Consider the following 23508-nt stretch of genomic DNA (forward strand, 5'->3'; position numbering starts at 1 on the left):
TGTGTGTGTGTGTGTGTGTGTGTGTGTGTGTGTGTGTGTGTGTGTGTGTGTGTGTGTGTGTGTGTGTGTGTGTGTGTGTGTGTGTGTGTGTGTGTGTGTGTGTGATTTCCACACCCTGTCCATGGCTGTTTTGTTTCTGTATTTAGGCATTTGACCGTTCCACATCTTAGTCTCTCTCCTTTCGACAGCACAACTCATTATTAGTTCCATTTATCAGCAGCCGCGTCCTTGCTTTTCTTCACATTCACTTTCAAGACTTCTCCGAACACAGACTCACAATAATAGGAACTGTTTTTAGCCATTTTTCCATCCACCATTGTTTTGACCTCTGATACCATCTGCCTCTTTACATGTGTTATATTTCTACATATGTAATCAGTCTGTCTAACATTACACTGTACAATGTTAGTTATGGGGATGCTTAAGAACCATGTTAAACTCAGACACTGATATTGAACCAACTTCAAAAATGATAAAATGGTGATGCTGAAATGATGGGTAAATGATGATGGTGACTATCATTTTCAAATGGTAATGGTGGTGATTCTAATGGTGAATGTGGTGGTGAGTCTGGTGATGGGGATTGAGGTGAATCTGGTGGTGGTGATTGATGGTGACATGATGATAATGGTGATGGTGCTGATAATAATAAATGTTAATAAGCATCTGTATTCTCTGTGTATGCAGGGTGTGGGACCGTAAAGTGCGTGGCGTGGACTGCGGGGATGAGGTGGCCGAGTGGCTGAGTATGGTACTGTTTAAGGGGGAGTCCAAAGTGAGACTCATCTACAAGGGCGACGTCATGAGAATTAACTCGACACCCAGGTTACCCTACTATAACTTCCCACAGATAAGAGAATCAGACACGGTAAGTTACGATGGACTTGTAAATGGAGTAAATATTGATGATAATATATAGTTCGTTGTGGGATTGAAGATGGTAGTCAATAATGATGCTGATATTTATAGGATCATTTTCGAACAGAATTGCGCTCTTGTCTGTCTGTCCGTCTCTCTCTCTCTCTCTCTCTCTCTCTCTCTTTCTCTTTCTCTTTCTCTTTCTCTTTCTTTCTCTCTCTCTCTTTCTTTCTTTCTCTCTGTACACACACACACACACACACACACACACACACACACACACACACACACACACACACACACACACACACACACACACACACACACACACACACACACACACACACACACACACACACAGACACACACACACACACACACACACACACACACACACACACACACACACACACACACACACACACACACACACACACACACACACACACACACACACACACACACACACACACACACACACACACACACACACACACACACACACACACACACACACACACACACACACACACACACACACACACACACACACACACACACACACACACACACACACACACACACACACACACACACACACACACACACACACACACACACACACACACACACACACACACACACACACACACACACACACACACACACACACACACACACACACACACACACACACACACACACACACACACACACACACACACACACACACACACACACACACACACACACACACACACACACACACACACACACACACACACACACACACACACACACACACACACACACACACACACACACATAGTCCCTAACAATCATAGATCTTCCCTAGCAAATATAAGCTCTCCACTCTAATATAACACCCCTCCCATACTCCCTCCCTGTGCAGGTGTACTACGCGGACACGACTGCCTTCCTCGTTACGAACCAAGCCTCCCTGGACGACCTCAACACCCGCCTTGTCTCCTCCGTAACCATGGCGCAGTTTAGGCCCAACATCGTGGTGGGGGGCACTGCGACTGCCTTCGCCGAGGACTCGTGGGTGGCTCTCAAAATCGGGGATGTGGTCCTGAGGAAGATTAAGCCTTGTGAAAGGTTGGTGAGTTTGGATATAGTGGCTTTCGATGTGGTTCTCAGAAGATTAATAATCCCCTTGAAAGGTTGTTGGTTTTGGCTTTGGTGTGGTGGCTCAGATGTTGTTCTGAGGAAGACTAGACCCTGTGTACGAGTAAGGATGGTGGCTTTAAATGTGACTTGAGATGTGATGGCTTCAGAGGTGGCTGTCAGGAAGATAGAACCCTGTGAAAGGTTGATGGCTTTAGATGTCGTGTTAAGGAAAATTAACCCATGTGAAAGAGTTGCTCTTGGTTAGTCTTCATGAGGAGTAAATATGTGAGATGGGTAGCGTTAGATGTTTTTCTTAGGAACGTTAATCCTGTTAATGGTGTATGGCATTAAATTCCTACTGCACATAAATGGGTACGTACCTATAATTAAGCAGTTGTTAGTCGTGGGTGTCTGAGGCCTGTATGAAAAATATTTGGTCGTGCACTTTTATTTATTTTTCTTTATGTTCATTTAGACTGGTTTCTTTCATTCGTGCGCAGGACCTTGCTTATTTCTCTCCGTCTCCCTCTACCATTGTTTGTCTTTGTCTCTCTGTCTTTGTCTCTGTCTCTGTTCTATTTCCCTTGTCTCCCTTCTGTCTCCCTTCTATTTCCCTTGCCTCCTTGGTCATCTTTCTGTTTCCCCGCTGTTTACTTTTTCTCTCATTATCTCCGTTTTGTTTCTCCAGTGTCCCTTCTATCTCTCTTCTATCTTTATCTGTAGTCCATCTTTATCTCTGTCTCCTTCTGTCTCTGTGTCTGTCTGTCTGTGTCTGTCTGTCTGTGTCTGTCTGTCTGTGTCTGTCTGTCTGTGTCTGTCTGTCTGGGTCTGTCTGTCTGTCTGTCAGTATTTTTATCTTTCTCTCTACAGGTGCGTGTTCACCACATTCAGCCCAGACACAGGGGAACGCCACCCCACCCAAGAGCCCCTCACCACCCTCAAGCAGTGAGTACATTGGTGACAACGGGGGTACGGGTGGGGGCCCAAATTAATGCCTGTAGACTACGTTACGCTCATTCAGACAGGCTAATCAGCTCATGCTAGCAATTTTCCCCTTTCATAGCTTCCAGTGGTCGTTGTTACATCCAGGTCCCCAAATTAGTGAAAAGGGACAAGGGGGAAACCAAAATCTTAAAAATCTGACAAATCTGAGAATGGATTTTTTTTTTTTTTTTTTTTTTTTTTTTTTATAAGGAGACGAGCTGTTGTTGTCAGGATGGGTGTGTGGAGACAGGAGGAGGGGGTGGGTACTGAGAGGGGGTGGGGATAGGGGGGTATGGAGACTGGGGGGAGGGGGTTAAGGAGAACTGAGCACTGCATAAGAATACCTACATTTCCAACCGTAATGCGAAACTGAGACTGTAATTCTTGATATCTTTAGAGGAATTTATTTACCTTAGAATATGTTTTTTTAAATCTGAAGGGAGTTAAAGCACACATTAACCCCGACACTTCAGAGAAATATCACGTAAGTTGCATAGAATCGTAGGGGAATATCACGTTACATAAAATTGTAAAGTCTGGAAGAATTAGCCAAAAAATTGTCTTCGGGCAAGAGAGATAAACAAGCATTACTCCTTGCATACATCAGCACCATCATCATCAGCAGCTTAAGCCAGACCAGTCCTGGACAAAGATCTCTTCCTTATTTTAATCAGTCCGACTCTCTGGCAGTTATCTTGTTTAATAACGAGCTAAACCTCCTTGACCGTGATAAATGAGTGAACTGAATAAAACCTTTCGTCGTAAATGTGCATACATTTTGCATGCATAATAAAAATTTAGCATGTACAATAGACACATTTTACATTATTTGTATAAGCCTTGATCAACAGATGGCTGAACTCTAAGTTGTTCGATCTATTGTACCAGTTTTAGTTTTTCCCTGTATCGTAAGAACTTGGGAGAAGATCTCACCCCCACAGGTCAACTCGATGTTATTTAGTGAGGTACTCTGATCTGTGTAATAATACAATGAACAGTCTCGTGTCTGGAAAAATATATTAAATTCCTGCTGCGAGTGAGTCATAGAAGCGTGGGAGTGTTAGTCACTGTTCTCATCAACTGTCCCCCCCGCCCCCTCCCCAATTTTAGAACCATGGGATCAGCGTAAATCTAAAACGAACCCACTCACGGTCTGGAAAATATTAATTCATGTTACGAGTGAGTCTGTCTCTATTAACTTTTTTTTTTTCTAATGCATGGAAGAAGGAACCAAAGGCCAGAAGCCTATAAGATTGTTTCCTCCAAGAAAAAAAAAGAAGCAGAAACAAGATAACGGAGAGCCACGTTCAAGATCTGTTCATTTCGAGATGCCTGGACACACTGCGTTTGACAGACGAGGTCAGACAGTAGGAAATACAGATGGAGAAGACTGTCCCAGAGTTGACCTACTGCCCATTAGCCCTTTCCCCATTAACCCTTTCCCCATTAGCCATTTCCTCATTAGCCCAGTCCTCATTAGCCCAGTCCTCATTAGCCCAGTCCCCATTAGCCCAGTCGCCATTAGCCCTGTCGCCGTTAACTTTGTCCTTCATACTCTGGCAGATACCGCAGGATCAGTGAGCCTCGTAAGCTGGCCCTGCGCTGGAATCTTCACCCAGTATTCGGGGCCAACTTTGCTCTGGACAAGGAGGGCGACATCGAGGTGGGCTACAAGGTAATGGCAGCTACCACTTCAGCCAACCCACATATCTCTATCTTCTAAAAGCATAATACAACAGGCATTTGGATCAAATGAATTAGAGGGATATATAGAAAAGCTCAAATCCTTTCGATTCAATGACGTGTTTCCTTCATTTAATTGAATTTGGGAGAGACCTCCTGTTGTAAGAAGGTTATTGAAAGCTATATCTAACTCCGCCAGGTCAAACTTCTGTTCAAAGATCCAAGGATGAATAGAACTGGTGACTATAAGAAGGCAATACGTCATGGATTGGAGAGCTTAATGCTGTAACTGGAGGATTTAAAGGATAAGGAAGTACTTATAAAAATGTATTGAATGAATATGCAATTTTTGATACTTTTTGTAAACCAGAATGTTGTTCTTATGTTGCTTCGGTCATTGTGGTTTGTTAAAGATTAAAGTATTATTACTGTACTGAGATTGACTGTAAATCCTTATTGGGTGTTTTTTATAAACTTCCGGATGTGACGCAACAAGTCCTTTAAAAAGGAATACTGTGTCAAACTTACAGACTGCCCTGCAAGAAAAAGTCTCTTCTTCCGAGGGCAAGAGAGGATTAATCACTCTCATGGTCTTATTCAAACTGGCTCTTGAGATTTCGTAGCACCTCTTCCTTGGTGATTATTCAGCCCCTTAACCCTCAATATTTTCGTCTATATTACTGATATTGTTTTGGCATGAAAGTGATAAATAACGTATAGCATAGTGCTTATGTGTAATATGCAAAGAAAATCACTAAGCATGAGGTGCTACGAAGCCTCCTATGCCACCTAGAATAGGGCCTACATTTCCACTACACACAAAGTAACAAGTGCTCTCTCAAAACGCTTATTTCCGTTGCAGCAGAAAGTGTTCGGAATATCGGAAACAGGCCAGGATATTCCTATCTGAACTAACCCCCTCAGTGCTTGGGTGTTTTTAATAAGGTAACCAGGCAACCACCGGACGATTTTATTAAGCATGAGGGAGATCTGACATAGGGAAGGGTTGAATGAAGGCCATGTCTAACCCTTCCAGTTCGAAAAGTTTGTCCTATAGGATATATTGGTCTAGTAGTGAGAATAAGCTACGAAAGGGCTCGTCCACACGTTTGCTCGAAGAGGTGTTGGCAACATGTAAGCAACACAGTAACGAACACGCTGCAAACATGTTGGGAACAGCAGCGTCCAGATCATGTTGGCAACATCATGATCAAGTCTCAGCTGCCTGGTATGGACACTTACTCCTTCGCCTCTGCTGCCAGTGTTCAAAGCGGCACCGAAACATATTTGCATACATCTGTCCAAAGACTGCTGCATACATGTATCCAAACATGTTGCCAGCTGTGTTGCCAACACACATTCGAGTACACGTGTGGACGCTACCAAATACGTCACTGGATTCAAGGGGTTAATCCTGAGCAAATAAACCCAATGGTCAGTGTGAATGGGCTCATGTTCGGGCTTTATTTCATGTCTATTTAGGTCCAATCTTGTCAGAGGCAAGTCAGGAACGGTTCAAGGCATTAGGTTTCAGGACATAATTATCAGGTTCATTTACATCCATTTAAGCCACGTCAGGTCTATTTCAGTCAACCTCAATATATTCATGATGTTTCTGGTACAGTTAACCCCCCTGTCCAGTTATTCGTTTTTCACTCGAATTAATCAGTCTAAAAATACACAGGACTTACTAGGCTTATTTTCATCCACAGATGTCAGACAGGTATTATTTAGTAAATTTAGGCCACAATCAAATGGCTGACCCAAGAATGAAAAACCAAACTATTTGAGATAAATTTTAGCTGTTTTGCAGTCTTGTTACTCTTGTAAACCGGCTGGGGTTTTTGTAAGTACGATCCCAACACTGATCCGGATATATGAAGGGTGGGCCATACATAACGCTTCTCTTCCACGCTACCGGGCTATTTTTCGTGCGTTGCGGGGAGGGTCGATGATTGTTATTAAAATTCCCTCACGGAACATATTCCTGATGGGGGGTTTCATGTTAGTATACGTATGGATACAGTAATTTCCTCAGACCCTAGTACATTGTACGGAGTAATAATACCACAGATATATACTCTAATTTAGGATGAGTGCCTTTCGACTAAGCGAGGGTGATTAGGGCGGGCAATACACGAGTATAAATACTTTTAAACGAAGTCCCAACTTTCCCCTAAAATACGGCATGCTACAGACAAATTTACCTCCATCTCCAATTGTAGTGGTGGGTAAACAGGGTCATAAGAGAAACAAACTTCATCCAAGAGTCTGACCAGCCTAGGAATCGAACCCATGGTGTTCCTGTGGCGGGTCGGGTGTGGCCTACGTACTGAACTACCTGGTCTCCCGAGATTTGGTGAAGAGTGTGTTATGGTGATCCATCCACTTGCTATCCTTTTTTTTTTCTCCATCAGGAGTGCAGCAGCCCGGGGCTAGGCTACACAGTGCCAACATTTATTGCGGGGATAAACAGTCTCACCCGCCTCTTTGTGGTACCATGTGAACAATTAGCCCTAATCAATCCTCGTATGTATACCCTTGCCAGCCAAGTCCGGCTGGAGCGTCCTAGCCCACTAGGTTACCAAGCGTCTTTTGGTTATATGGTTACCACCAAGTACAGTAATTTGATTCCTTGTTTACAAGAAACCATTTGCCTAGTCACTCAGTGCAGAGTCACCTGAAGGCACCACTGCATCGACAGACAGGAAGATGGGCGCCCCCATCTACCTCTATGATGATACTCTGTAATATTAGTCTGGGCAAGTTTAGATCGTATATTCCTGAGTTATTTGGTATCAAAACGTTGTAGGTGTAAAGAAATAAGGTAATCATGTAACCTGCTTAACATTCATGCTAACGAACTTATCCTTCACATACTCTTTTATCTCCCAGGATTAATTTTACTTTTGTTGGTTATCCCTTCACAAAAATATCTCTAGCCATGTAACTGAAAACTTACACAAAGATTAATAATCCCTCTTTTAATCTTCCTCCCCCCCAAAACAATATTTTCCCTTCTGCAATGAATTATTGAAATACAGTTTCTCAACTTCAACGGAAAGGCAAACAAAAGTTTTACATAAATTTCCTTGTCTGTTCTGAAATGTTGGCGTTGTCAATGTAGGAGCAGCTGTGGAGAGCTTTAAGATGATTATAAAGTTGATGCTCAAAGACAGACGAGATGTTGTCATCGTTAGGTATGCTAAGTGGGGCTGGGGACACGGGGTGGGGTAGGATTAGAGGGAGGAAGAGAAAAGGAAAGAAGAAAAGGAAGTGGAAATGGATAGGATGGAAATGAGAAAGGGAAAGGAAGGAAAAAAAGAAAGGAAAAAATTGAGAAAGGGAGGAAGTGAGAAAGGAAAAAGGAGGGATGAGAGGGAGGAAGAGAGAGGGAGGAAAGAAGGGGATAGGGTGGAAAGGAGAAAGGGAAGGGGAGAAAAAAAGAAAGAGAAAGGAAGGAAGTGAGATAGGGAAGAAGTGAGAAAGGGAAAAGGAGGGAATGGAAAGTTAGGAAGTAAATGGGACGAAAAGAGAGAGGTAGGGAAGAAAGTGAGAAAGGGAAAAGGAGCGAAAGGAAAGCTAGGAAGTAAATGGGGCGAAAGGAGAGACATGAGGCAAATGGAGAAAAGAAGATGGTAAAGAGCAATTAGATGTGAGGTGACGGGGAGAAAGGGAGAGATGAGATGAACAGGAAGGAAAGGGACAGAGAGGGAGGGAGACAAGAGGTCATATGAGGAAGAAAAGGATGTCCATATGAAGTCATTAGTATCAGTTATGACGGATTTCATGGAGCTGATCGTCAAATTCCATGGCAAGAGAAGCAAGAGAGGCGACAGGACTTTTTACCAACCGTACGTGTTTTGGGGGAGACGGAAAGCATGACCTAAGTTTTTATTATTACGATAGAAATATACTGCATTAATTTCTAAGTGTGTTTCGCCCAGTTATTCCTATGTCAGCCTTTTCTTTTGTTTATAATTTCTCTTGTTAGTTCTCTTCCTAAACTTCTGCATCCGATCTGTTGCTTGTACTTTCTATTCAGATCCTATTCCCTACATTTCCAGAAGTATATTTCATGGTTTATTTTTTCCGCGTCCCTGTCAGTCACTTTGTCATTCTGCAAGATTCGTTTACCAAGTTCAGGATGGCTGTGGGGTGCAGCTGCCACATATTATCTTCCTGTAATTGAAACTAAATGGAAAGACAACCTATTCCAGTGTTATCAGGTTCTATAGTTTGTTCCAGTGTTGCGTTTTGTGTTGCAGTGTTGGGTGTTCTGCATACCAGTGTGCCACTTATTTGCTAGATTTTCCCTTTGTACTCATTTCTTTTCTCTTATTCATTCTTGCTTCTCGTCCCTTCCTTTCGCTCGCTTACTCAGTTATTTTCTTCGCTTTCGGATATTCACTATATTTCAGCTTTTTATTATTCACTTGTTTTCTTCACTCTACTTCTCTCTTAGCACTTCCTCTTTACATTTTCTCATTTACCATTATCTTTTACCATTTATTTTCTATTTATCCTTCTATTATGTTTTTTATTTAGTTATAATCTCTTCTTTCCATTCTTATATTCTCCATTCTCCTCTTATTTTCATTACTCCACACATTTTTCACACATGTCTTTCGCTTACAGGTCTCCTTATTTTCCTACCCCTAACCACTAATTTCAACATTCATAATCCACTCACAATCTTACTTTGTTCTTACTCTCTTGTATCCACACTCCATCTCTAATTCAACCAGTCTTTCTCTGTATTTCCTGGATATTCATTTCCTTTCTCTCCTCCGCCCCCCCTCCCCTCTCTCTCTCTCTTCACGTTATTTCCGTCGCTTCTGTTTCCTCCTCTCGGTCATACACATACAGTGCCATTCTTTCACTTGTGTCCATGCTCCCTGGTTTTCACACACACGCCTTTCACTCATCCATTCACGCAATCATTCACTCACTCTCAAGCTCTGTGTCAAAATACTGGCACCTGTCATTAACTGATGATTTCTTTAACCTTTTCACTCATCTTTTGGCGTACTCATGTTTCCCGTCACTCTCCTGTTTGCTTACTGAATGACACGCTCACGCTCACTCACACACTTTCATTCTTCCATTTGTTGACTCGCTTTTACATCAACTGACTCAACCTTTTTCATACACCCTCACGGCCACTTAGTCATGATCCTTCTGTAACTCTTCCGCTTGCATGCTTACTCACCCACTCACTCTTGACTCGCCTACTCATTCTCTCTCTCACTCACCCACTCACCCACTTTTCTGCCGCTCGTTCACTCGTTTGCACACTGACTAACTAACCCTTTTTCCTTCATCCTCACCCTTATTCGGTCGTACCCCCCCCCTCCTTCTTCTCCCTCCCTCCCCCCCCCTCACACACACACACACACACACACACACACACACTCTCGTCAACTCACCCTCGCAATCATTCAGTCGTACCCTCTCTGTCTATCTGTCTGTTTGTATTGCTTCTTTATTCATTCATTAACCCACATCCCCACTCCCTTTCCTATTCATTCACTCTCACTCCCTCCCTTACTCCTGTGCTCTTGCTCCCTCACACACTCGCTCATTCACTCATAGTCTCACACACATTCACTCTCTCACATTCTCACAATCACTCACTCGCACAGTCACTCCCTCCCTCCCTCTATCTGTCTGTCTGTCTCAATCTCTGTTTGTCTGTCTCTGTCTCTGTGTGTCTGTCTGTCTGTCTGTCTGTCTCAAGGACGCCGACAGTCATCACCAGGCCGGGGCAAGATAATTGACAACGGGCCCCCTCTTCCCTTGAACACTGTGCTGAATATCATACTCGAAGTTTAGCTGACTGCTAGACTGCTCCCTAACCAGAGTGTCACGACACATTGATATACTGCCAAAAGAATCCTGGTGCGCCATAGCACATTTAAATTCTCTCTGTAAAACAACTGTATTAATTTATACACAACCCTGTGCTGTATAATTGTTATGCATAGCCTTGCTTTAATGTATTTAGGTGGCTGAATCCGTAGAGAGGCGGCCTGCAGTCCTAATGGACCCAGGATCGAATCTCGGCTCGGACAGGGAACGGTTTAAGGATTTGAATTTCATAAAAGACAGACTTTTCTGATCTACCAGATGACCCCCCGACATGTCATAAAAGTACCCACGCTAATACCAATACACCAGTCCTGTATGAGACAGCCTTAGCATGCATTCAATATGGACTGTGGGTGTTAGCGCCGAAGTGGTGACATGTGGAGATGTAGGAGGACTATTGGGCCCCAAGGAGGAATGCTGGGACTTGTGAATAGGCACTGAAGCCTTTGCCCAGAGTCGGAAAAGTAAAAGAAAAAAAAAATAATAATATAAGTATTCCTACTTCCATTTATATATTATATTAATATTATTTCTATCTATTTGTCATGTTGAAGATTAATGAACACACACAATGATTATTCTGTAACGTTAATATAGCGGTGCTCGTTAAAAAAGACCGTCAAAAATACATTTCATGATTTTTTTTGCGGTATCTCTCTCTCCGGCCCCGGCCGGAATGGAGCGTTTTGTGGCATAAAAAATTTTCCAGGTGGTTGCTTCTCAACAGGACAACATAAGATCCCTTCCCTCCTTAACTTCTGGTGCTCGCTGATTGGTCGAGTGACGTCACAACGCTCGTGTCGTTGATTGGTCGGTGTGGGTAGTAGCTGCAATACGAGTTGATAGTCCAAGTTTTCCAGTAATAATTGCCATGACACTTGTAATATGGGTACCATATTACTATCAGGACGTTCTTGCTATGATTTCTCGTCGAATGACCGGTCATACAGTCATGATTGTCAATGCTTGTGTAACTTTTCCGGCTTTCTTGAAGCCAAGAGGGTTTTCTTTTCTTTCAGTCCCCCCTAAACCGTTTTCTTTGGTGTACGAATCACAAAGCATGGTGGTGAATGGAATGTGGTTGTTCATGACGTTTTTTACCTTCGCTAATCCACCCATAAAGTTTCTTTGTTGACGAAATTCATGTGAATTTGCAACTGGACGATCTTTAGACTTAGGAAATGAGCATGTGTGATGCCTATAAGATGTACTGTGATGCTGGATGAGATGTATAAGGGCTTGTTCAGTGGTGTGAGGGTGTGAAGTTTTGATGCCTTACTACCAAACTATTTTAATATCAGTTTTCGAATTAATTCGATTTCTTAGTCTGGTTTCTATAATTTTCTATATACGAGAGTGCCGTTAAAAACATGGAAATAACATTTTCAGTAGTATGTCATAGTAATAAGTGAAGATTGGCAGGGTCGCAAAATTAAAACGCCATTCGATTTCCACTGTGGTGTGACTGGTAGGAGGGGTCAGGGTATGGAGGCCATCGTGACATCATCGTGAACCAATGAATGGGCAGCACAATGATATCATCGCCGACGAATCAGCGTGCAGCACAACTGAAGGAAGGGATCTTGTCCTATTGAGAAGGAATAGCATGCGAACGCTGATATACCGTAAAACGCTGAATTCCGGGGTCAGAGATAATACAAAACAACACAGAATGTCGTTTTCTCGGTGATTTTTTCAACGAAAACCGCTATATGAAGGTCATCGAAGTTTCACAAAGTGTTATATAAATTGTGAATGTCCCAAATGGATAAAAATAATACACACTGACCTTGGGAATGCGTAGGATGAAGGATTCTGTGACCGTCATAGGTGTAAATGAGTATCATATCAGGATTATTTTTGGTCTTCATTCGAATTATAGAATACGTCCAAAATTAGAACAGATTATTTGATCACACGCAGGGGATTAGGGTAGGATCAGGTGAAGGACATAAATTAAACAATGGATGGACCAGCTCTTCATTACTTCATATTAGTTACCCCCATTAATCCGTGATTTACCAAATTAATACTAGAAATGTGTAAATAGAAAGTCCTCAGTATCCAGCTCATATTCTAATATAACTCCCTCACTATCGCAGCCCCTCTCCCAGCAAGCCATTCCCTCTCTCAGCATCCGACCCATTCCTAGCATCCTTACCCATCTCCCAGCATCTGTTTCCATTTCCTAAGATCAGTGTCTTTCTCTTAGCTCTCTACTTCTTTACCGATCATTCCTCCTGATCTACCAGTATCTCCACCCAACTTCCAGTATCTCTACCGATCCACTAGCATCCCCACCCATCTCCCAGCCTCCCTAACGGTCTACCAGCAACCCCACTCATATCTTAGCATCTCAATCGATTTATCAGCATCCCCACCCATCTCCCAACCTCCCTACCGGCCAGCATCCCTATCCATATATTAACATCTCTATAGATTTATCAGCATTTCCACCTATCTCTCAGCTTCACTACCGACCTCCCAGCATCCCTGCCCATCTCCCAGCATTCCAACCCATCTCCCAGCACCATCACCTTTCAACCAGCATCTCTACCCATCTCCAAGCACCCCTACCTATGTCCCAGCATCCCTACCTCTCTCTCACCATTCATACCCCATCTCCCAGCATCCATACCTATCTTCCTGCATCCAATGTCTCATTCTCAGCACACGTACGCCATTCGTTACCGGTATTTCCACTTCTCTTGCTGACAGTACCACTACAACCACCACAATCAACACTACTACTTCAACTACTACTGGTACGACAAGTATTGCAACAAATCATAAGGTTATATTACCACAGCTACTGCTGCTGCTGCTACAACTACAACAGCAACTAAACCAAAATTAATACCACAGCTACAACTACAACTACTTCCGCTAATACTACTGCTGAATCGTGACGCTAAGAGTGAGATACGGATGCTAGTCTCGGGCTAGGGATGCTAGCAGAGTGGTAGGAATGCTGACAGAGAGCAAAAGCAGTGTCAGCTTGGTTGGGATGCTGGATGACAGGTAGGGATGCTAGGAGAGGTAAGTATGTAGAAAGCAGGGTAGGGATGCTGGCAGGGATGTAGTGACGTGTTAGCTTGATCAGGATGTTGGATGAGTAAGGACGCTGTTAAAGAGATAAGGATACAGGCAGTAGGGTAGGGATGCTGTGTGACGAGTATGGTTTCTGGGAAAGAGGTAAGGATGCAAACAGCAATGTAGAGGTGCTGTCAGGATGCAAACAGCGAAGTAGGGGTGCTGGCAGAGAGGTAAAGATGTAGACAGCAGGGTAGGGATGCTGGAGGTATCGTAATGATACTGAGAGAAGGGTATGGATGCTGAGAGAGGGGTAAGGATACTGAGAAAATGTCTGGATGTTGTGTGAGATGATGGGATGCTGTGAAAAAGGAAAGAATTCTGTGAGAAGGGTATGGATGGTATGAAAGTAATGTGAATTCTCCTAGAAGGATATGGACTCTGTGTGGGATGTATGAATGCTGTGAGAAGGCTGTGGATGGTGTGAGAGGAGGGGTATGGATGCCATGAGATGGGTGTGGATGCTCTGAGGCCGGTATGGGTGCTGTTAGAGGGATTTGGATGCTGTCAGAGGCATGTGGATGCTGTGAGAAAAATGTAGATGCTGTGACAGTGGCTTGGCCATGTGGAGAGCGCGAGACTGACGAGGAGAGTTTATTTAAGTGAGTGGCAGGTGGGAGATGGAAGGGGAGACCAAAGATTAGGTGGAGGCATGGCGTGGAGAGGTATATGTGAGAGGGGTGTGTGAGCTGGCAGCAGGGCAGTGGATGGATGGGAGACAGGGCGACATGAAGGCGATTTGTTTGTGGCCACCCCTTTCGGGTTCAAAGCGTCTGGCAATAATAAGATAGACAGACAGGGAGGGATCTGGATACTGTGAAAGGGATAAGGATGGTGTGAGAGGGATTTGGTTGCCGAGGAAGGGGTAAGGGATTTTTGGAGAGAGATGCTGGGAGTGGGGTACGGATGGTAAGAGACGGATGACAGTGCTGGGTGACAGGAGGGGATGCTCGTAGAGATAATGATTCAGACAGGAGGGTATGGATGCTTGCAGAGAGGTAAGGATGCAGACAGTAGGGCAGGGATGGTCGGGGAATGATAATTATAATCAGAGACGAGTTGGGATGTCGAGAGATGGATATGGATTATGGGAGAGGGGTAAGGATGCTGCGAGTGGGGTTGTAATATTACGAGCGGGTTTGGGATGCTGTCAGTGGGGTAGGGATGCTGAGAGCGCGGTAGGGGATGCTGGGTGAGTGGTAGGGATGCTGAAGGGTTGAGATACTTGGAACAGGGTGTTATGCTGATAGATAGGTTTGGATATTGAGATAGGTTATTGATCCTGGAAAATACGATGGGATTATGGAGGACTAGTTTATAGAAGTTAGTAAGTTAATGGCATGAAGTTAGTAAGTTAATGAAGGAGTTAATGACGGACTATTTAGGGTTATCAATAGAAATTAATAGAGGACTGGACTGTCCTTCGTTTAATGTATGACAATCGACGGATCCTGCCTAATTCCCTGACTGTGACCAATAATCTTCTCAAATTTTGGACGTGTTCCAAATGAGCAGCAGAACACACATAATGTTGGCTAAAATATTCCTACCCCATCCCAAGCCCTGTTAATATTATTTCTATCTATTTGTCATGTTGAAGATTAATAAACACACACAATGAATATTCTGTAACGTTAATATAGCGGTGCTCGTTAAAAAAGACCGTCAAAAATACATTTCATGATTTTTTTGCGGTATCTCTCTCCGGCCCCGGCCGGAATGGAGCGTTTTGTGGCATATAAAATTTTCCAGGTGGTTGCTTCTCAACAGGACAACATAAGATCCCTTCCCTCCTTAACTTCTGGTGCTCGCTGATTGGTCGAGTGACGTCACAACGCTCGTGTCGTTGATTGGTCGGTGTGGGTAGTAGCTGCAATACGAGTTGATAGTCCAAGTTTTCCAGTAATAATTGCCATGATACTTGTAATATGGGTACCATATAACTATCAGGACGTTCTTGCTATGATTTCTCGTCGAATGACCGGTCATAGAGTCATGATTGTCAATGCTTGCGTAACTTTTCCGGCTTTCTTGAAGCCAAGAGGGTTTTCTTTTCTTTCAGTCCCCCCTAAACCGTTTTCTTTGGTGTACGAATCACAAAGCATGGTGGTGAATGGAATGTGGTTGTTCATGACGTTTTTTACCTTCGCTAATCCACCCATAAAGTTTCTTTGTTGACGAAATTCATGTGAATTTGCAACTGGACGATCTTTAGACTTAGGAAATGAGCATGTGTGATGCCTATAAGATGTACTGTGATGCTGGATGAGATGTATAAGGGCTTGTTCAGTGGTGTGAGGGTGTGAAGTTTTGATGCCTTCCTACCAAACTATTTTAATATCAGTTTTCGAATTCATTCGATTTCTTAGTCTGGTTTCTATAATTTTCTATATACGAGAGTGCCGTTAAAAACATGGAAATAACGTTTTCAGTAGTATGTCATAGTAATAAGTGAAGATTGGCAGGGTCGCAAAATTAAAACGCCATTCGATTTCCACTGTGGTGTGACTGGTAGGAGGGGTCAGGGTATGGAGGCCATCGTGACATCATCGTGAACCAATGAATGGGCAGCACAATGATATCATCGCCGCCGAATCAGCGTGCAGCACAACTGAAGGAAGGGATCTTGTCCTATTGAGAAGGAATAGCATGCAAACGCTGATATGCCGTAAAACGCTGAATTCCGGGGTCAGAGATAATACAAAACAACACAGAATGTCGTTTTCTCGGTGATTCTTTCAACGAAGACCGCTATATGAAGGTCATCGAAGTTTCACAAAGTGTTATATAAATTGTGAATGTCCCAAATGGATAAAAATAATACAAACTGAGCTTGGGAATGCGTAGGATGAAGGATTCTGTGACCGTCATAGGTGTAAATGAGTATCATATCAGGATTATTTTTGGTCTTCATTCGAATTATAGAATACGTCCAAAATTAGAACAGATTATTTGATCACACGCAGGGGATTAGGGTAGGATCAGGTGAAGGACATAAATTAAACAATGGATGGACCAGCTCTTCATTATTTCATATTAGTTACCCCCATTAATCCGTGATTTACCAAATTAATACTAGAAATGTGTAAATAGACAGTCCTCAGTATCCAGCTCATATTCTAATATAACTCCCTCACTATTGCAGCCCCTCTCCCAGCAAGCCATCCCCTCTCTCAGCATCCGACCCATTCCTAGCATCCTTACCCATCTCCCAGCATCTGTTTCCATTTCCTAAGATCAGTGTCTTTCTCTTAGCTCTCTACTTCTTTACCGATCATTCCTCCTGATCTACCAGTATCTCCACCCAACTTCCAGTATCTCTACCGATCCACTAGCATCCCCACCCATCTCCCAGCCTCCCTAACGGTCTACCAGCAACCCCACTCATATCTTAGCATCTCAATCGATTTATCAGCATCCCCACCCATCTCCCAACCTCCCTACCGGCCAGCATCCCTATCCATATATTAACATCTCTACAGATTTATCAGCATTCCCACCTATCTCTCAGCTTCACTACCGACCTCCCAGCATCCCTGCCCATCTCCCAGCATCCCAACCCATCTCCCAGCACCATCACCCTTCAACCAGCATCTCTACCCATCTCCAAGCACCCCTACCTATGTCCCAGCATCCCTACCTCTCTCTCACCATTCATACCCCATCTCCCAGCATCCATACCTATCTTCCTGCATCCAATGTCTCATTCTCAGCACACGTACGCCATTCGTTACCGGTATTTCCACTTCTCTTGCTGACAGTACCACTACAACCACCACAATCAACACTACTACTTCAACTACTACTGGTACGACAAGTATTGCAACAAATCATAAGGTTATATTACTACAGCTGCTGCTGCTGCTGCTGCTACAACTGCAACAGCAACTAAACCAAAATTAATACCACTGCTACTACTACAACTACTTCCGCTAATACTACTGCTGAATCGTGACGCTAAGAGTGAGATACGGATGCTAGTCTCGGGCTAGGGATGCTAGCAGAGTGGTAGGAATGCTGACAGAGAGCAAGAGCAGTGTCAGCTTGGTAGGGATGCTGGATGACAGGTAGGGATGCTAGGAGAGGTAAGTATGTAGAGAGCAGGGTAGGGATGCTGGCAGGGATGTAGTGACGTGTTAGCTTGATCAGGATGTTGGATGATGGGTAAGGACGCTGTTAAAGAGATAAGGATACAGGCAGTAGGGTAGGGATGCTGTGTGACGAGTATGGTTTCTGGGAAAGAGGTAAGGATGCAAACAGCAATGTAGAGGTGCTGTCAGGATGCAAACAGCGAAGTAGGGGTGCTGGCAGAGAGGTAAGGATGTAGACAGCAGGGTAGGGATGCTGGAGGTATCGTAATGATACTGAGAGAAGGGTATGGATGCTGGAGGTATCGTAATGATAGTGAGAGAAGGGTATGGATGCTGAGAGAGGGGTAAGGATACTGAGAAAATGTCTGGATGTTGTGTGAGATGATGGGATGCTGTGAAAAAGGAAAGAATTCTGTGAGAAGGGTATGGATGGTATGTAAGTAATGTGAATTCTCCTAGAAGGATATGGACTCTGTGTGGGATGTATGAATGCTGCGAGAAGGCTGTGGATGGTGTGAGAGGAGGGGTATGGATGCCATGAGATGGGTGTGGATGCTCTGAGGCCGGTATGGGTGCTGTTAGAGGGATTTGGATGCTGTCAGAGGCATGTGGATGCTGTGAGAAAAATGTAGATGCTGTGACAGTGGCTTGGCCATGTGGAGAGCGCGAGACTGACGAGGAGAGTTTATTTGAGTGAGTGGCAGGTGGGAGATGGAAGGGGAGACCAAAGATTAGGTGGAGGCATGGCGTGGAGAGGTATATGTGAGAGGGGTGTGTGAGCTGGCAGCAGGGCAGTGGATGGATGGGAGACAGGGCGACATGAAGGCGATTTGTTTGTGGCCACCCCTTTCGGGTTCAAAGCGTCTGGCAATAATAAGATAGACAGACAGGGAGGGATCTGGATACTGTGAAAGGGATAAGGATGGTGTGAGAGGGATTTGGTTGCCGAGGAAGGGGTAAGGGATTTTTGGAGAGAGATGCTGGGAGTGGGGTACGGATGGTAAGAGACGGATGACAGTGCTGGGTGACAGGAGGGGATGCTCGTAGAGATAATGATTCAGACAGGAGGGTATGGATGCTTGCAGAGAGGTAAGGATGCAGACAGTAGGGCAGGGATGGTCGGGGAATGATAATTATAATCAGAGACGAGTTGGGATGTCGAGAGATGGATATGGATTATGGGAGAGGGGTAAGGATGCTGCGAGTGGGGTTGTAATATTACGAGCGGGTTTGGGATGCTGTCAGTGGGGTAGGGATGCTGAGAGCGCGGTAGGGGATGCTGGGTGAGTGGTAGGGATGCTGAAGGGTTGAGATACTTGGAACAGGGTGTTATGCTGATAGATAGGTTTGGATATTGAGATAGGTTATTGATCCTGGAAAATACGCTGGGATTATGGAGGACTAGTTTATAGAAGTTAGTAAGTTAATGGCATGAAGTTAGTAAGTTAATGAAGGAGTTAATGACGGACTATTTAGGGTTATCAATAGAAATTTATAAAGGACTGGACTGTCCTTCGTTTAATGTATGACAATCGACGGATCCTGCCTAATTCCCTGACTGTGACCAATAATCTTCTCAAATTTTGGACGTGTTCCAAATGAGCAGCAGAACACACATAATGTTGGCTAAAATATTCCTACCCCATCCCAAGCCCTGTTAATATTATTTCTATCTATTTGTCATGTTGAAGATTAATAAACACACACAATGAATATTCTGTAACGTTAATATAGCGGTGCTCGTTAAAAAAGACCGTCAAAAATACATTTCATGATTTTTTTGCGGTATCTCTCTGCCCCGGCCGGAATGGAGCGTTTTGTGGCATATAAAATTTTCTAGGTGGTTGCTTCTCAACAGGACAACATAAGATCCCTTCCCTCCTTAACTTCTGGTGCTCGCTGATTGGTCGAGTGACGTCACAACGCTCGTGTCGTTGATTGGTCGGTGTGGGTAGTAGCTGGAATACGAGTTGATAGTCCAAGTTTTCCAGTAATAATTGCCATGATACTTGTAATATGGGTACCATATTACTATCAGGACGTTCTTGCTATGATTTCTCGTCGAATGACCGGTCATACAGTCATGATTGTCAATGCTTGCGTAACTTTTCCGGCTTTCTTGAAGCCAAGAGGGTTTTCTTTTCTTTCAGTCCCCCCTAAACCGTTTTCTTTGGTGTACGAATCACAAAGCATGGTGGTGAATGGAATGTGGTTGTTCATGACGTTTTTTACCTTCGCTAATCCACCCATAAAGTTTCTTTGTTGACGAAATTCATGTGAATTTGCAACTGGACGATCTTTAGACTTAGGAAATGAGCATGTGTGATGCCTATAAGATGTACTGTGATGCTGGATGAGATGTATAAGGGCTTGTTCAGTTGTGTGAGGGTGTGAAGTTTTGATGCCTTCCTACCAAACTATTTTAATATCAGTTTTCGAATTCATTCGATTTCTTAGTCTGGTTTCTATAAATTTCTATATACGAGAGTGCCGTTAAAAACATGGAAATAACGTTTTCAGTAGTATGTCATAGTAATAAGTGAAGATTGGCAGGGTCGCAAAATTAAAACGCCATTCGATTTCCACTGTGGTGTGACTGGTAGGAGGGGTCAGGGTATGGAGGCCATCGTGACATTATCGTGAACCAATGAATGGGCAGCACAATGATATCATCTCCGCCGAATCAGCGTGCAGCAAAACTGAAGGAAGGGATCTTGTCCTATTGAGAAGGAATAGCATGCAAACGCTGATATGCCGTAAAACGCTGAATTCCGGGGTCAGAGATAATACAAAACAACACAGAATGTCGTTTTCTCGGTGATTCTTTCAACGAAGACCGCCATTTGAAGGTCATCGAAGTTTCACAAAGTGTTATATAAATTGTGAATGTCCCAAATGGATAAAAATAATACAAACTGAGCTTGGGAATGAGTAGGATGAAGGATTCTGTGACCGTCATAGGTGTAAATGAGTATCATATCAGGATTATTTTTGTTCTTCATTCGAATTATAGAATACGTCCAAAATTAGAACAGATTATTTGATCACACGCAGGGGATTAGGGTAGGATCAGGTGAAGGACATAAATCAAACAATGGATGGACCAGCTCTTCATTATTTCATATTAGTTACCCCCATTAATCCGTGATTTACCAAATTAATACTAGAAATGTGTAAATAGACAGTCCTCAGTATCCAGCTCATATTCTAATATAACTCCCTCACTATCGCAGCCCCTCTCCCAGCAAGCCATCCCCTCTCTCAGCATCCGACCCATTCCTAGCATCCTTACCCATCTCCCAGCATCTGTTTCCATTTCCTAAGATCAGTGTCTTTCTCTTAGCTCTCTACTTCTTTACCGATCATTCCTCCTGATCTACCAGTATCTCCACCCAACTTCCAGTATCTCTACCGATCCACTAGCATCCCCACCCATCTCCCAGCCTCCCTAACGGTCTACCAGCAACCCCACTCATATCTTAGCATCTCAATCGATTTATCAGCATCCCCACCCATCTCCCAACCTCCCTACCGGCCAGCATCCCTATCCATATATTAACATCTCTACAGATTTATCAGCATTCCCACCTATCTCTCAGCTTCACTACCGACCTCCCAGCATCCCTGCCCATCTCCCAGCATCCCAACCCATCTCCCAGCACCATCACCCTTCAACCAGCATCTCTACCCATCTCCAAGCACCCCTACCTATGTCCCAGCATCCCTACCTCTCTCTCACCATTCATACCCCATCTCCCAGCATCCATACCTATCTTCCTGCATCCAATGTCTCATTCTCAGCACACGTACGCCATTCGTTACCGGTATTTCCACTTCTCTTGCTGACAGTACCACTACAACCACCACAATCAACACTACTACTTCAACTACTACTGGTACGACAAGTATTGCAACAAATCATAAGGTTATATTACTACAACTGCTGCTGCTGCTGCTGCTACAACTACAACAGCAACTAAACCAAAATTAATACCACTGCTACTACTACAACCACTTCCGCTAATACTACTGCTGAATCGTGACGCTAAGAGTGAGATACGGATGCTAGTCTCGGGCTAGGGATGCTAGCAGAGTGGTAGGAATGCTGACAGAGAGCAAGAGCAGTGTCAGCTTGGTAGGGATGCTGGATGACAGGTAGGGATGCTAGGAGAGGTAAGTATGTAGACAGCAGGGTAGGGATGCTGGCAGGGACGTAGTGACGTGTTAGCTTGATCAGGATGTTGGATGATGGGTAAGGACGCTGTTAAAGAGATAAGGATACAGGCAGTAGGGTAGGGATGCTGTGTGACGAGTATGGTTTCTGGGAAAGAGGTAAGGATGCAAACAGCAATGTAGAGGTGCTGTCAGGATGCAAACAGCGAAGTAGGGGTGCTGGCAGAGAGGTAAGGATGTAGACAGCAGGGTAGGGATGCTGGAGGTATCGTAATGATACTGAGAGAAGGGTAGGGATGCTGAGAGAGGGGTAAGGATACTGAGAAAATGTCTGGATGTTGTGTGAGATGATGGGATGCTGTGAAAAAGGAAAGAATTCTGTGAGAAGGGTATGGATGGTATGTAAGTAATGTGAATTCTCCTAGAAGGATATGGACTCTGTGTGGGATGTATGAATGCTGCGAGAAGGCTGTGGATGGTGTGAGAGGAGGGGTATGGATGCCATGAGATGGGTGTGGATGCTCTGAGGCCGGTATGGGTGCTGTTAGAGGGATTTGGATGCTGTCAGAGGCATGTGGATGCTGTGAGAAAAATGTAGATGCTGTGACAGTGGCTTGGCCATGTGGAGAGCGCGAGACTGACGAGGAGAGTTTATTTGAGTGAGTGGCAGGTGGGAGATGGAAGGGGAGACCAAAGATTAGGTGGAGGCATGGCGTGGAGAGGTATATGTGAGAGGGGTGTGTGAGCTGGCAGCAGGGCAGTGGATGGATGGGAGACAGGGCGACATGAAGGCGATTTGTTTGTGGCCACCCCTTTCGGGTTCAAAGCGTCTGGCAATAATAAGATAGACAGACAGGGAGGGATCTGGATACTGTGAAAGGGATAAGGATGGTGTGAGAGGGATTTGGTTGCCGAGGAAGGGGTAAGGGATTTTTGGAGAGAGATGCTGGGAGTGGGGTACGGATGGTAAGAGACGGATGACAGTGCTGGGTGACAGGAGGGGATGCTCGTAGAGATAATGATTCAGACAGGAGGGTATGGATGCTTGCAGAGAGGTAAGGATGCAGACAGTAGGGCAGGGATGGTCGGGGAATGATAATTATAATCAGAGACGAGTTGGGATGTCGAGAGATGGATATGGATTATGGGAGAGGGGTAAGGATGCTGCGAGTGGGGTTGTAATATTACGAGCGGGTTTGGGATGCTGTCAGTGGGGTAGGGATGCTGAGAGCGCGGTAGGGGATGCTGGGTGAGTGGTAGGGATGCTGAAGGGTTGAGATACTTGGAACAGGGTGTTATGCTGATAGATAGGTTTGGATATTGAGATAGGTTATTGATACTGGAAAATACGCTGGGATTATGGAGGACTAGTTTATAGAAGTTAGTAAGTTAATGGCATGAAGTTAGTAAGTTAATGAAGGAGTTAATGACGGACTATTTAGGGTTATCAATAGAAATTTATAAAGGACTGGACTGTCCTTCGTTTAATGTATGACAATCGACGGATCCTGCCTAATTCCCTGACTGTGACCAATAATCTTCTCAAATTTTGGACGTGTTCCAAATGAGCAGCAGAACACACATAATGTTGGCTAAAATATTCCTACCCCATCCCAAGCCCTGT

The 23508-nt window shown here is 44.1% G+C and overlaps 1 protein-coding gene across 1 annotated transcript in view; it reads left to right on the plus strand.

Moving 5' to 3' along the window:
• LOC145408826 (mitochondrial amidoxime-reducing component 1-like) overlaps positions 1–23508 on the plus strand; it is a 161341-nt gene that overhangs the window by 5057 nt on the left and 132776 nt on the right. The window contains exons 5-8 of the mRNA XM_080279470.1: positions 688–868; positions 1772–1977; positions 2860–2934; positions 4537–4648. Of these exons, the coding sequence (XP_080135596.1) occupies positions 688–868; positions 1772–1977; positions 2860–2934; positions 4537–4648 (574 nt within the window). The remainder of the gene's footprint in view (positions 1–687; positions 869–1771; positions 1978–2859; positions 2935–4536; positions 4649–23508) is intronic.

Source organism: Coenobita brevimanus, chromosome 78, assembly GCF_032717465.1.
Source record: "Coenobita brevimanus isolate Jiangsu-jjx chromosome 78, ASM3271746v2, whole genome shotgun sequence".
NCBI classification, from domain to species: Eukaryota; Metazoa; Arthropoda; class Malacostraca; order Decapoda; family Coenobitidae; genus Coenobita; species Coenobita brevimanus.